Source organism: Chroicocephalus ridibundus, chromosome 7 (genome assembly GCF_963924245.1).
Source record: "Chroicocephalus ridibundus chromosome 7, bChrRid1.1, whole genome shotgun sequence".
Taxonomy (NCBI): Eukaryota; Metazoa; Chordata; class Aves; order Charadriiformes; family Laridae; genus Chroicocephalus; species Chroicocephalus ridibundus.
Window position 1 is genome coordinate 34136232 of NC_086290.1, and position 14391 is coordinate 34150622.

At 40.7% G+C, this 14391-nt stretch overlaps 1 protein-coding gene across 11 annotated transcripts in view; it reads left to right on the top strand.

Moving 5' to 3' along the window:
- ANKRD44 (ankyrin repeat domain 44) overlaps positions 1–14391 on the top strand; it is a 145586-nt gene that overhangs the window by 108043 nt on the left and 23152 nt on the right. For 5 of the 11 annotated variants that reach the window (XM_063342502.1, XM_063342510.1, XM_063342511.1 and 2 more), the window contains exons 15-18: positions 119–202; positions 1194–1305; positions 8468–8494; positions 14297–14368. In XM_063342502.1, the coding sequence (XP_063198572.1) occupies positions 119–202; positions 1194–1305; positions 8468–8494; positions 14297–14368 (295 nt within the window). The remainder of the gene's footprint in view (positions 1–118; positions 203–1193; positions 1306–8467; positions 8495–14296; positions 14369–14391) is intronic. The other 6 variants (XM_063342505.1, XM_063342508.1, XM_063342513.1 and 3 more) reach the window with 3 other exon arrangements.

Genomic DNA, 14391 nt, shown 5'->3' on the forward strand with positions numbered 1-14391 from the left:
GTTGGCTGGAGGAGGCCAACTCCTTGAAGAGGAGATTGGGGATGGGTGGCAGACTGCGTCAAAATCACTGGTATGATGTTTTGAAAATAAGTTGCATTTTTCTGTCCTCTATGCTAAGAAGAAAGAATATTTTGGGTAACTCCCATGAAAATGCTGAAGAACTTGAAAGAGCCAGTGAGATGAAGGAAAAAGAAGCTGCATTGTAAGTTTGGTGTCAATAAAACAGTTAGACCTCATTTCTGGAGAATGCCACTGCTTTGGGCTGCAGTTTTACACCCTGCTTTTGCTCATTCATTGCTCTGCTAAACACGGCGCTTGGCTTTAATGAGGGCTAACCTAAAGAAAAAAGCTCGGTGCTGTTCTCTGCGCGCATATTCCCTAATATTTCTGTTTCTGTGCTTGTTGCTGTTTCTTACTTGAAAATGTACTGCTTCAGTAATTTCACAATTCTTTAGTATCGTGCACTGTCTAATGCTTTGGACTGAGTATGTATGTTGCAAAAAGAAGTAGCTAATGGCTTCCTCAATGTATTTACTCGGATTGACATTTTCATCTAGTTGCTTCATGGTTTTTTTTTTTGTTTTAAAAATCCCCTTTTTCATGTGACAGCCTTACATTCACTACAAATTACAAGCTATGAAAGAAAGTGCTGATAACAAAATGATGATTTCTTGATGGTATAAGTGGCAAGAGCTATAAAGAGCATAAGGAATCCTTTGAAAAACACATGATTTTTTTTAAAAAAAAGCCAACAAAGAAGAAAATATGTGCATACATGCCAGGAAATTAATTCAGTTAATTTTTTATTTTTCAGCTTGCCATAGTGCATGTTTGGAGGCCAGTGGTTTGATACATGAGTTTTTACGTGGGTAGTAGCAGTTCTAGGCTGTTTACATCACGGTACAGAGTTGTGTCATGTTCTTTCAGGTTTTATAATAGAATATCATGTTGTAATCTAGAGTAGCCGCCGAAGCTAGGTTGAAGATTGGTTTTTATGAAGATGATCGTCAAAGATGAGTGGGGATTTTCTGTTTAAAAACATGGTGAATGTGGGGAGCTGAGGGTGAAAAGAGATTTGAGGTGCTGCCAGAAATACGGAATTAACTGCCAGTTTTCAGTGCCACTCCTAGGTGCAGTGAGGGATGTCTGTTAAATATGGTGAGCTCACATTTACACTAGTGAATTGTCCACAGGTGTCTGGAGTTCCTTCTACAGAACGACGCCAATCCATCCATCCAAGACAAAGAAGGGTACAACACTGTGCATTACGCTGCTGCATATGGGCACCGGCAGTGTTTGGAACTGGTAAGTACTCAGGCGGTTTCGGAAGTCTCTTATCTGCTGATATGTACGTGCATACGGTAGGACTATGAACTCCCTTTACTATTTGAGTTCTTTGGATATTCACAGATCCGTGAAAACCTGCAATATGGTGCAGTAAACTCAAATATATGCAACCAGGTGTATCTTAAAAACATGTTAATCTTGATAATCCAGTCCTTGTTCAACAAGCTGGTGCTTAAATGTTGTCTTTGAGTGGAGTTTATGTACGCTCAAATTATTTTTAACTGTGATCAAAATATTCCCAGGGTATGTGTATGTGCCAGTAGTAAGGGGTAGTTCCCAGTGCATGACAGTGTATGTGCCTTATTTAGCTGGCACATTATCTGACTTGCAAACTGAGACAATAAATAGCTTTTGTCAGCTGCATACCTGCATACCTGCAGTGCCTTTTTGCCTCTAGTGAAACAATAGCAGTATTGATAAAGTCACCATAATCAAGAATAACCTTGTATGCAGTGTAATTAGTTTATTTTTGTTGATGTTTTTAATATCCTGGACCTAAACAATTAGAAATTGCATCTTGTAAGAACCCAAAAGTTTGTAGCAAAAAATTGGATTTGGGAGAAGTATAGTATGGATTTATAGAAGTTTTTGACTTGTAAAAATAAGTGTCGTGAAGATGGGTGTTAACTGAACTGCTTGATATACAGGGTGATCCAAAATTATTGTCACTTATAAATAAGCTTTAATTGCTTTAAAAAAAATCAGATCAGAAAATTGTACAGATATTCATGCTTTAGAACACTGTGTGCTGTTTAGTGTTTTATGTTGTTTGGTTCTTTCTTTCTTTGTTGAAGAGTCAAAGTACTTAATTATTGAAAGGGAGTTCTGCACGGCACACGCTGCACTGATGCCACGTTTACCAGCACTGTCAGTTACTGCTGCAGGAGACGCACTGCAGCAGGCCTGCGCCAGGGCGCGACAGCTAGGAAACCGTGACATGTAATTACACCAGGGCAGCCCTGGGTCAGAAGTTCAGGTGGGATGTTAAGCCTTTTTAGCTCTCACCTGCAAGCATGTATATTTAGGACACTTAAAATATCACTGCTCCTTTACTGTTTGTGGCAGCGAGCTTGACCTTTCCTTGTTTAGAGCCTTTTCCTAGAGCTGATCTCTCATGACTGCCCGTGGGGATGGAGGGGTCTTCTGCTGAGCCTGACACCCGTTTGGAACAAAAGCAAATGTTCTTGGTATTTGAAGGGTGTATATTTATAGTAGCCTCCTCTGTGCTGTGTACAAGCCTATGCTTGTACAGCCACAGCCATCTGTATTGCAACCTTACCCCTGTCCTATCACCAGATTCTTGCATGACTTGCAGGAGCAGAGACCTCTATAAAAGAGTCTTCACTGGGCAATTTTCTTTCAGCCTTCGTATCATAGTCCCTGCGTGCCGTGAGGCGTGGAGCAGGCACGGAGCAAGGTCTCCTCTCTTTTCTTTTGTTTGTTGCTATGCATGTTTTCTGGCAACATATCAGTTGCAGACAATGACCTGCTGTCGAGTCCTAGTGTTGCTTAGGCTTGCCAGACAAAAGGAAGAGCAGGGAATGCAGTGCATATCAGAGGTGTTGGGTTTTCTTTTTAATTTTGGAGGGTGAAACGCAGACTGTGGGCTAGAGACAGCTGTGCAGCAAGTGTTCTATATTTGGCCAGAGAAATTCAATGTTTTTCCATGTCAGTCTTCCCATATTTGTGACTATAGCTGCAGCATAGAAACCCAAGGTCAAGCATCATTTGCAGAGTTATAGTCATACAGCTGTTCTATGGACGCCAGTGAAAGAAGAAAACTCCTACAAGTTTTAACCTATTGCATGCAAAGGACCACTCTCGCGTGGTCGGGTGTCTGCCTGAAAGTTCTGTGGGGGCTGAGATTTTGCCATTGATGTTCAGGGCTTGACAGGCATCTCATTTTCCCTCTGGAATACAAAAGTTAAATTTACCAGAAAGCGTATGTGCTCAATCAACAGTAGGACTGGACTCATCATCTTTGTACCCACTGTCAGAAGGTGATTTTGTTTTGTTCACGTGAGCACCTGTCCCTTAGCTGTAATGAATTACTGAGGCTTGAGTGTAACAACTTTGTATTTCATAACAGTGATTACTTCATATGGGCATCGCCTTTTCACGGGTTTTTTTTTGGAATTGCTTGGATTCAGGATGGCAAAAGAGCCGAGACCAAAGTCTTGAGTAGCTGAAAGGTAATCGTGTGGTGGGCATGAAATGGAAATAATCCTTGTGTTGGGTTTATTCACTTACTCCAACATGAGAGTCCCAGGTGTTAAGACAATCATTGATTCCCGTGCTTCATCTGATAAAGCAATGTTATCTGTAGGCATTGCTATCCTGAAATGCAATCAAATTGTTTTTGACAGAGTTATGGTTATTCATCGCTATTCAAAGGCTGCGTGTAAAAGCTGCAATAAGCATTCATCTGGCGCAGACGGAAAGGAACCTCGCTGCCTTGTGAGGCTGGCTGGTGGCTTGGTCACAGTTTGTTGTGCTCTCTGTGGCAGATGTATGACAAGGACTTCATCATGAACCATGATCTTTATTTCTGGCGGCTGTTAACCACAATACATTGACTGCTCCAGTTACTCATAGTTGAATGAAACATCCAGTAAAGTTTAATTGCTTCTAGGCATGACTTATCTGGACGCGCCTTCTTTTCCACATCGGAGAAAGAACAGTAAGTCATCAAGTTCAACAAGGCCAAGTGCAAGGTCCTACACTTGGGTCGGGACAATCCTCATTATCAATACAGGCTGGGGCATGACGTGATAGAGAGCAGCCCTGCGGAAAAGTGCTTGTACTTGCGGGTCCTGGTAGATGAAAAGCTGGATGTAAGCCAGCAATGCGTGCTTGCAGCCCAGAAGGCCAATCGCATCCTGGGCCGCATCAAAAGAAGAGTGGCCATCAGATCCAGAGAGTTGATTTTCCCCCTCTGCTCTGCTCTGGTGAGACCCCACCTGGAGGACTGTGTCCAGCTCTGGAGCCCTCAGCACAAGAAGGACATGGACCTGTTGGAGAGCGTCCAGAGGAGGGCCACAAAGATGATCCGAGGGCTGGAGCACCTCTCCTATGAAGACAGGCTGAGAGAGTTGGGGTTGTTCAGCCTGGAGAAGAGAAGGCTCCGGGGAGAACTTATAGCAGCCTTCCAGTACCTGAAGGGGGCCTCTAAGAAAGCTGGGGAGGGGCTGTTTGCAAGGGCACGTAGCGATAGGACGAGGGGCAGTGGTTTTAAACTAGAGCAGGGTAGGTTTAGATCGGACATTAGGAAGAAGTTCTTTACTGTGAGGGTGGTGAGACACTGGAACAGGTTGCCCAGAGAGGGGGTGGAGGCCCCATCCCTGGAGACATTCAAGGCCAGGCTTGATGAGGCTGTGAGCAACCTGATCTAGTTAAAGATGTCCCTGCTTACTGCAGGGGGTTGGACCAGATGACCTTTAAAGGTCCCTTCCAACCCAACAGAGTCTATGATTCATCAAATGCCATCATAGTCCTCAAGCTGCCTGTTTATCAGTTTTGAAAACTAAACCAATGGAGATCCAGAAAACTGGCAACACTCTTTGCCTTGTTCCTCTCTCCTGAGTCGCACTGGGCTCTCGGTTATGGTGTGGGAAACTGTCAATTCCAGTTGACGCTGCAGGTTGACTTGGTGGGTTAGTGTGTAGAGTAGATGCACGAGGACAGCTGGTTGTGTCTGAGGGGTACTTGGCTGGTTTTACTGCTGTATCTTGGAAATACATTTTTCTTGTTTTTCTTATCTTAGGTGCTAACGAAAAGGAAAATAAGATTCACAGTATTTTTAGTTGCTTTTACTCAAGCAAGAGTGGGAGCCCAGTAGCCCTAATTCCAATATAAATAGGTCTGTAGATAGGCAGGGAGACTTTTTTGTTTTGGCTTCATGCATGCAATAACAGAGATAAAGGGAAGTCTGTCTTAAGAAAGTGCTAACTTTGAAACAGTAACCTGTTTCACAGGAACTCTTGTCATGTCATAAAGAATACTCCTCCTAAAATATTTCCAATCCCTTCCATCCTGAAGAAGAGATTTTCAGGCAGGATTATTGAAATTAAAAAATTATTTTTCAGTGCCAAACTAATGGTTCTTTTACTATTTTATCCCTTGAGTAAATAGTTTATTATTGACAACTCACAGAGGAAAATTCCTAGGAATTATCTTCCCTAGAACAAGATGGTTCTTTATGGGCATAAAACTGTTAGAAAAAAGAGTTCAAATAAAATATGAATCTTTAATTCTGATCAAAACTAAGGCAAAGTGGGTGCATGAATGATCTTGAGTTTGAGTACAGTTTAGGAAAGGATGGGTTTTCTACAAAAGTATATTTTCATTTTTCGGCTTTTGTGTTTACTGTAAGCTCAATACCTTGACTGGAATTTAGCTAAATTTCTTTGAGGATGGGAGACCTATTAGGAGAAATAAGGATTGAAAGTGAAAAGGTCGTGTCCTTTGACCCAAACAAATAAAGTTTGTGTTTGTGTGTTCAACCACAGAGCTCAATGACAGAAGCTTTTTTTCCTGGAGTACCTTTAGGTTGTCTGGGATATTAGTGGGGTGGTTGCCCTGCAGTGAATGGCGTCATGTTGCTAAAAAGAGAAGAGTGGAAGCAGATTCTTGAATTCTTTCTCCATCTGTAAGGAGCCATTCATAAAGGCTGAGTGGTGGGCATGTGTGGTCCCAGGCAACCGAAGCTCCCATCTGCTTTCCTTCTTCTAAAAATAACCTCATGTTTGTTTAGACTGTGGCTGCCTTCTTTGGTGTTTGGTAGCCGGGGATATTGGTCACGATCAGTAGCTGGTATTTTAGAGCTGATCACATCACCAAACCGCTTTGAAAAAAAGAAGAATATGGTGCTTTTTTCATTGAAATGATCTCTTAACATAAAATTCTTGTTGGTGTGAAAAGAGTGAACTTTAAAGTGTAATTTCACATTAAAATTCTATCTGGAGAGCCAGTCAAGGACTTGGTGCTGGTAAAAATAGGCCTCTGTGCGGTGTTAGGGCAAACAGAATTAAATGCCTGTCTCCTGTAGTGAAATCTCTTCTCAGACTGTAAGAATTGATGGTTATTTTTTCTTCTCATCTGCTCTTCTCTTGATTCTGTCAGCAAATGAAATTCACTCTTTGGCTAATAGAAATTGAATCGGTACTGGCGCTAATTCATTTGAGGATGGTTGGAGAGCATGGTTTAACCAAAAACCGTGTCCAAAAGAAAAGGCGAACCTCGGCCCGCCTGCCCCAGCAAGGGGACCTGCGCAGGGGAGTGTGTCAGGCGAAAAGGGCAGGGGCAGATTTCTCACTAGCCACCTTGGCTGTGCCGCGAAAGGAGAGGCCGGGGTTCAAGAGAAGGAAAACACCTTTTATTAGACCTGCTGTTACCACTGGAAAATAGTTAAGGCGTGCCTTCAAACACCTGGTTCCTTTACCTGTGGAGAAGTTGAAATCACAGACCCTATAAATCTTTGATGTGGCTGCTGCTAATTCTATATGTCTCTTATCAACAAGAATTTGTTCATTCATCCATCTGAGAGCAGGACACTGGTAATTAGTGACAAATGAATCACAAGTGTGGTTGAGATAGGTGTTAAAAAGCCTTTTGCCACAAGGGGATCTGGCTCAGATGCTTGTCCAGCAGCAGTCCCTGGGCCACCTCCTGGCCTGAATCTCTTCATTTAGTGGACAGTTCTGGGTTTTCTCCTTTGTGAATGCCTGTCCATCTCTGTCACCAACACCCTGTTTCTTAAAGGCAGCGTTTTTTCGGAAACCAGTGATGATAGGTTTTTGTGTGGCGAATAACTTCATAGCAATGAGAGCTTTTCCCATGTGGAAGCCCCTTTATTAGTGGAGGAAGCTCAAAGTCATTAACTCAAGTGGCTCTAAAAAGGAGAACAACTTAGGAACTTAATGCTTGAAAATAACTTTAATAAACCTAATTTGCCTGTCATTCCTAGTCTCCCCCATATACTGGTAGATTGATTCAATTACTTAAGTTATGATGTCAGCATTGCTGCGATATGTACCCCCTGGTTAAATGAGCAATAGGAGCCTATATATGCTAGATATGCCAGTATGTTTTGGCTTAGATTTTATGTTTTGGAAACTAGATAATTTTGGTCCTAAAAACGTTTTCTAGAAAGCTAATGCTGCTTGTGGGCTCCATGAGTGCAGGAATTTACCATTTTCTTTGGCACCTTGCTGGCACTTTGGCTTGTAGGGCAGGAGTAGTGCCTGGCGTCTCTGAAGTTTATCTTCTGTCTCTCTGACAGATTTTGTCTTTTTTTAGTTTATATCTTTATTTTCCTGGGGTGGAGACGCAAGGCACTTTCATCTGCTGTCTCCTGATAGAGAACAGGCCATTGCAGAACAGCAGGAGACATTTTTCCTTCAGTTTGGAAAGAGGTCGTGGACTTCTGCTGTTGCCTAAATACCTGTCTGTGAGTGTGTATCGCTGTGTGTGGTGTTTAAATGTAAATGTGTGAGGAATATCTTCCTCCTGCAGATCTACTGAATCCAATGAAAAGGGCATTTGATCATGGCATATGGCGTTGCATTAGACCATATAGCTCAGAAAGAGCTGTGGGCGCTGGGATGTTGGGGGCGTAATCAGGCTTATTTATACAAGGCAAGATGTTTGCCTGCGTGAGCAGACTTTCTAAAAGAAACTATCACTGGTTGATTGTTTTTTGTAGGCTTACAAAGCAACCTAACGCCATTAGGCAAAGTGCCCCCCAGTGTGTGTGTTTTGTATCTGTATATCTGTGTTTTGTCAGTTGAGTAGACTGATCTTAAACGCTCTCATTGAACATTATTTTCTTCTTTCCCCTCCTCCCTTATGAACTAATGCAACTGGTATCTGTTCACAGTGGCCGCCTGAGGGCAGGCAGCAGTCCCGGTGCTTCAGGAGTATTTCATCCGTAGGCAGACAGTGTAGAGATGGGTGCAGGCAGCATCAGGGCTTGGTTTCTGCTGCTGCTCACGCACTGCTGGCAATGCAGTTTATTCTACAGGAAAAACAAAGCGAAACAAAACCCCAAGAAACACTTGCAGACTACCATTATACTTGAGTAATTATGTCTTTCATTATTCTAATTGACATTTTTAATTAGATTGGAAGCAAAACTCCATTGGATATAGTGAGTAAATGAAAAACGATTGCATGTTGTGTATTTTCATTTTTATTTAAACTTCCTAGTATTTTGCAAATCCTTGTATCCACTCTGATAGAGCCTGAAGAAGAGGAGTCACAACTCATAACTAGCATGCCGTGTACTTCAAGCAACTGCATGTCTGCTGCTTTCGTTTCCATTGGATTTCCTTCTTGCTGTTGCTCACAGGCTCAAGCTTTGCTAGAAAGTCTGTTGCTTTTCCTCAGTCAGTGTTAGGAGCAAGTGCACGTACCTGACTGGCATGGCACTTTTCTGGATGTTAAAGTAACTGTGCATTTGGTGATGTGAAATAGAACCAACACCTGCCTGTTTTCTGGAAGCTTGTGGCCAATTCCAAAGTGGTTCAGAGAAGAAATGTAAATTACGTGTCTTCAAGTGAGTCTGAATTTTAAAAGCACTCGTGTGTATTTCACAGTAGAGGCACAAATGAGAGGAGAGTAGTAAAAATACCATTGAAATGCACATTTTTTAAATTGACTGTCACGCTATTTCACCAGACTCAATTTTTCTAGCTGAAGAGGAATTTTTTTACGGATAATAATTTCTCTAAATAAAACCCTTACTATACCTTTTACGTAAGCGTATGAAATTTTGCAAAAACTTCCAGTGGGTAAGAAGGTCCTTAAACCGAAGTATGAGGCTTCACAGAACCTCTGAGGTAGAATTTTTGTCCAGAAAGAAACATGATATGTGTGATTCGAGTGTGAAAGTTCCAGGTTCAAATCTCTGCCCTGACTGACAAAGAAATTGAAGTTCTATATCCTGGGAAGTCACCAATGTATTACGCTGGCTGGTACTGGGTAGGATCTCTCGCTCTCGTTTGGAGCTGTCTGGCGTCGTATAAATACTCATTGGGTGAGAATCTCCTATATAACCCACGGAGTATGGCACTCCTAGGGCTTAATATGAAACAATTTTGTGTGAAGTGGAAGAGCTCCAGGAGAAGATTAGTGTCCCACATGAGAGCAGACAGTGGCCTGGAGGTCTGCTTGAATTTTGAGATTTAGATATGTATAAATACTTCAATATTGTTCTCCTATGTGTCAGGTAAGTGATTTGTTTGCATGGTGGTGACTGTTCTGGTAGGGTATTGCATATTTGAACTTTGTAGTGGAAGAGTTGCATGGAACTACTAATAAATTTCTCCAGACTCAGTCTACCCAAGCTCTTGCAAAACTTCTTGCTTATGTTATTTTAAATTCACCCATAATCTATGCACATGAGTGAAACTGATGTAAACACTGATTAATTTTATTTTTAAAGCCTGATTTTAGGAAAACATATCAGACACTGGGTTAAGGACGTATATTGGTTTTAACCTGATCAAATTAGAATAATTTGATCATTTCTGTTTACAAATACGGTGCGAGCTTATAGGCTTGCTTGTCCCCCCTGAGGATGTGTTTGTACCACTTCACCTTTGAATTACTCAGTCAAGGATAATTCTGAGATTTAAAAATGTGCTTCCCTGGTATAAAGTAGTACAGAGGTTAATTCTATTACTTTTTTCTCTCTCATCTGAAACAACTGATAAGACTCTTCAGTCTTGTGCTTGCTACTTACTGTGGAAAAGCCTTTATTTAAAAGAAGCTGCTGATGGTCTGTTTTCCCCATTAGAGACAATTATCTATGGCAATTTATCAGGAAAGATGAGATTCAAAGTGACATCCTAGCCGATATATTTTTATCGGGTCTGAAAGTGACATTGAAAATTGTTAGTAATTGCCACTTCTGAATGACCTTGTAAGTGATAAGCTACATTGCTATGTAATTATTGCAGAAGAGCAATGTTCAACTATTTCTTTTGTCTTAATTGTCTTTTGATCTTCTCTTCATGTGTGTGAAGGTGCTGAATGCGGTTTGCTTAATAACCTTTCAGACTAAAGGCCATTTATAGATCATACACATGAAATCTGATGTTTTGCTATTTTACGATTAGTATTAATAGCACCAAACTGGAAAAGTTCATTAACAGGAAGTATGCGTGTTGGAATGTAGAAGTTGCCTGACTCACTAAAATAGTAAAACTCTTGAAGAAAAGTCACTTTAACTTTAGTGGTAGTTAGGTGAAACCTGTGGCATAACTACTAACAGTGCATTTCACCTCAGGCTGTGCCTGGAGGGGTGGGTGCCTGATGGCTTGTACAGAATCATTCACTCTGTTCTCTTTTCGCATTTGAGATAGCACCCATCGTTACAGTGTCGATGGTTTGAAGTTCCTTCTGACATCTTCCTTTTAAAAGCCTAGCTTAAACCTTTTATGTATGGTGAAAGTATTATCTCCTTTTCTGACTAATGGTAATTTGAAATTACTGAGATGCTCCATGAAGCTTCTTTCTTTTTTTTTTTTTTTTTTTTAAGCCAGGGCTGAATTTTAAAATCTATTATAGTCTATAAGGACAACCATGTAAAGTATCCTGACTCATTAACTGGCATATCTGAGTCAAAAAAAAAAAAGGAGGGGGGACCCCCCTGCCCCCACCATATCCTGCCATATAATCCTTTATTATAACCACAGAATAAAATCAAGCAGTAAATCCTCTTATGCCTGTAAATACCCTTACTGTACAAATAAAATAACCTTGTGAGAACTGTAAAAGTTATTAATCTTCATACAGAGCTGGGGGAGACAAGACAGTTTACACTAACAGCCTTGTAGTGTTATTAGTTTGTAACAACAGAACTGAATAATTGACATGTTTTACCTTACTTTGTCTGCATCTCACTCCCAAAGCATTCAAGTTCCTGTTTCTGAGTGTGAAGAAGACTTTACAAAATAATTACATACAGTATTAAATAGTGCTGTTCTGGGAAGTGAAGGGGTCGTGCTGGGAATTTCCAAGAGGCAGAAAGATAATTAGGGTATCCTCACCTTTTAAAAGGTTGTAACCTAGCCGGAGAGAAGAGTGGCCACCGATTTCCCTTGCAGTGTCTCTGCACAATTCTGGCAGCCGCTTCAAATCGGTGGGCAATTGATACATAGAAATGTAATCAGCTAAAGGATAATTTCAGTGGCACAAGAAATTAGAAATGAGAGATGCTGGGACGTTCTCCAGTCAGCCACCAGTAGCCGTAAACCGTTAGCAATTCATGCCTATTTGTCTGTCTGCAGTGAAGGGCACTGGGCAGCTTCTCGCAGGCAGGTACGTACCGCAGCACAGCAGCCACGTGTGGATTGCTCTGCAGGATCTATGGATTTAAGCTTCCATGACGGTCAGGGCACATGGCTTTGAGTGATAAATTCACCTTTTTTAAAAACAGATGCAACTGTGGGTAGCTTCTTACATGTATACTCTAAGATGGAAGCATTATGGAGCTAGAGCCCCCCAAGGACACACTGTTTTATGCGTTCTTATAACGAGTATACGTAATTTGCTATACATGCATTTTTAGAATCATCGAAACACTGGTGAAACTGGAGAATTTGCTTGGTAACTTGGACCTGGTACTTTGAGCGTGATGTTTATCCTTCAGATGACTTAATTTTAACTGTTATAAAGCAGTGCTTGACAAAGTATACTAAAAAAAATATTAGTTCTTGTGTCTTTAATCTTCTTGCGCTCCTTTATAATTTCTCTTCTCGTGCTGTCTGGCTACGTATCTGAGAGCTACCAGGTTTACCATCAAATTCTTGTTTACGCTTGACTTTATGATGGAGACATTCAGCCGCATGAGTAATAAGCTCATTAAGCCTAGTCTGCATCAGCCTAAACCGCTTTAACTCTAAGCCATGGAGATGCCTTTTGTGAGGGGCTCTGCAATCCCACAATTTGTTCCTTTAGAGCCTTAATTTTGTCAATTTTCTGTGTGGTTTTTTTCATCTACCCAAAAGGCAATTATCAGCCTTGTTCCAGGAGACTTTTGGAGCCTTCCAACGGGTTAAGGAAAGTATTTCTAAGTTAAGATTTGATCCTGGAATTTCAACAGATGATGATAAATGTAATTAAAAGTGATTAAATTAGTCTGCTGTGCTGGCCTTATGGACTCAGAATAAAGGCCAGTATTAGGCAGGCAGAGGAAGAAGCTTAGTGCTTGAGTTTGTTTGGTGGGGATTTTTTAGTTAGTTTACTCACTAGGGAAAATCAGAATGTATTCATGTGTTCAGAGCTGGCTACTGCTTCATCCTGTTTATAGCTATCTTATAAAAGAGAAGAACAGTATTTTAAACTGGAGGTGGCTCCACAGGGTAAGACCAAATGTGTTTCCTAACCCTGCCCCAGACCTACTGAAAAACTGGTGTGGGACTTGATCTTTTTTTTTTTTTTTTTTTTTTTTTTTGTCCTTAGCTGCAGGGATGTGTTAAAATCTGTATTACCTGTTAATACACACACCCACTTGCTTATGAGCGGTATTTGCATCAACACACATTTTTTTTCCCAGTCCTGACATTTCACTAGGCACAGAATATACAAATAAACAAAATTATTGCTTGATTTTCTAGCTCTTCCATAGGATTCAGATTAGTGTCCTTGTAATAAGAGCTTAGTGACACCTTACGCATTATTAATACTAGCTTGTATTTTGGTTTGATATTTCTATAAATTTGTCCTTGATGTAGGTCTAGTAAAGATTTGTTACACCAGAAGTTGAGGCATACATCAGAGTTTAGGATATGCCATCATCTTGCAGTGTAGGCAGGTAAATTCTATCCTACCACAGGCTTTCACTGGCCTCTTTGGAGAGTATTCCATGTTGTCATACCCTAGAATTGTCCGGATTGTCACAAAAACTTGTTTTCTTCTTTTTCTCTTGCAGTCTTTTAGTTAATTCCTTACTCTGTCAAAAAAACCCTCAAAAATCCATGTGAAAAATTGACTTGTAACCTTAGAAACATTACAAGTCTGTTGTAGTTACTTGTCATGCTTTTCTTTCCTTTTTACAATCTCCTATTACTAATTTTCTGTAAAATGCTAATTCCCAGTCACAAAGGTATTTGGAGACTAATTCTTTGAGTAGCTATTAAGTAAGAGGCCATGCACATCAGCAATGCTGCTCAACAAATGTTGAATTCTCAATATTGTTGTCAATACTGTGTATGATTTTCTTTTCAGCCTCAGTTGGGTAAGTTGTCAGGGTTTATGTGCTATTGTGGCATGGTGCTAATCCGTATAGTTCCTCCTTCTAGATGGACAGAAACACCCTGTTTGATAAGCCTTTAAATGTGTTAGGATCCCTTAAAATCAAGAGGATCATATAAAAGTGCAATGCACATTAGCTCCAGGATGTGTTGTGTTTCAGAAGACTGTCATTATAGGAGCAGGTTCTACTTTGATAAATTATAAAAACAACTGTGAATGATTCACAGGTCAGTTATAATTATTCCCAGTGCTAATTATGTGTCAGAATTATCTGAAATGCTGTATCAGACACGGCTTGCGTATGCATTACCTGTGTAATCGTGAAACTGCGCTTTCTCCAAAGTAAACTTACTGAGGGCTCTATTCTACAAATCCTGCCTTTTGAGATCTCCTCACCCATGCAGGCCCTACGATTTCAGGGAAACTAATTAATCAGGTTAAGGATGTTCATGACTAGCTTTTAAACTACTTTTATAACTTTACTCAGGGGGGGAAAGACTTGAAAATACCTTACAGAAAAGGTTGTGAAATATTTATTCCTCACAGTCCTTCAGTACTCACTGTGGACACCTGAGGACAAAATAAATCTTTGTCTGCTGATTTATAGTCCATGAGAATTTATGCTGTCTCATGCAAAGATGTTTTAAGACTGTCTTGGTTTTTGGTTTTGTTTTTTTTTTTTCATTTTCAGCTTCTGGAAAAAACCAACAATATGTTTGAGGAATCTGATTCTGCAGCCACGAAAAGTCCTTTGCATTTAGCTGTAAGTATGAGACGTGTAAAGTG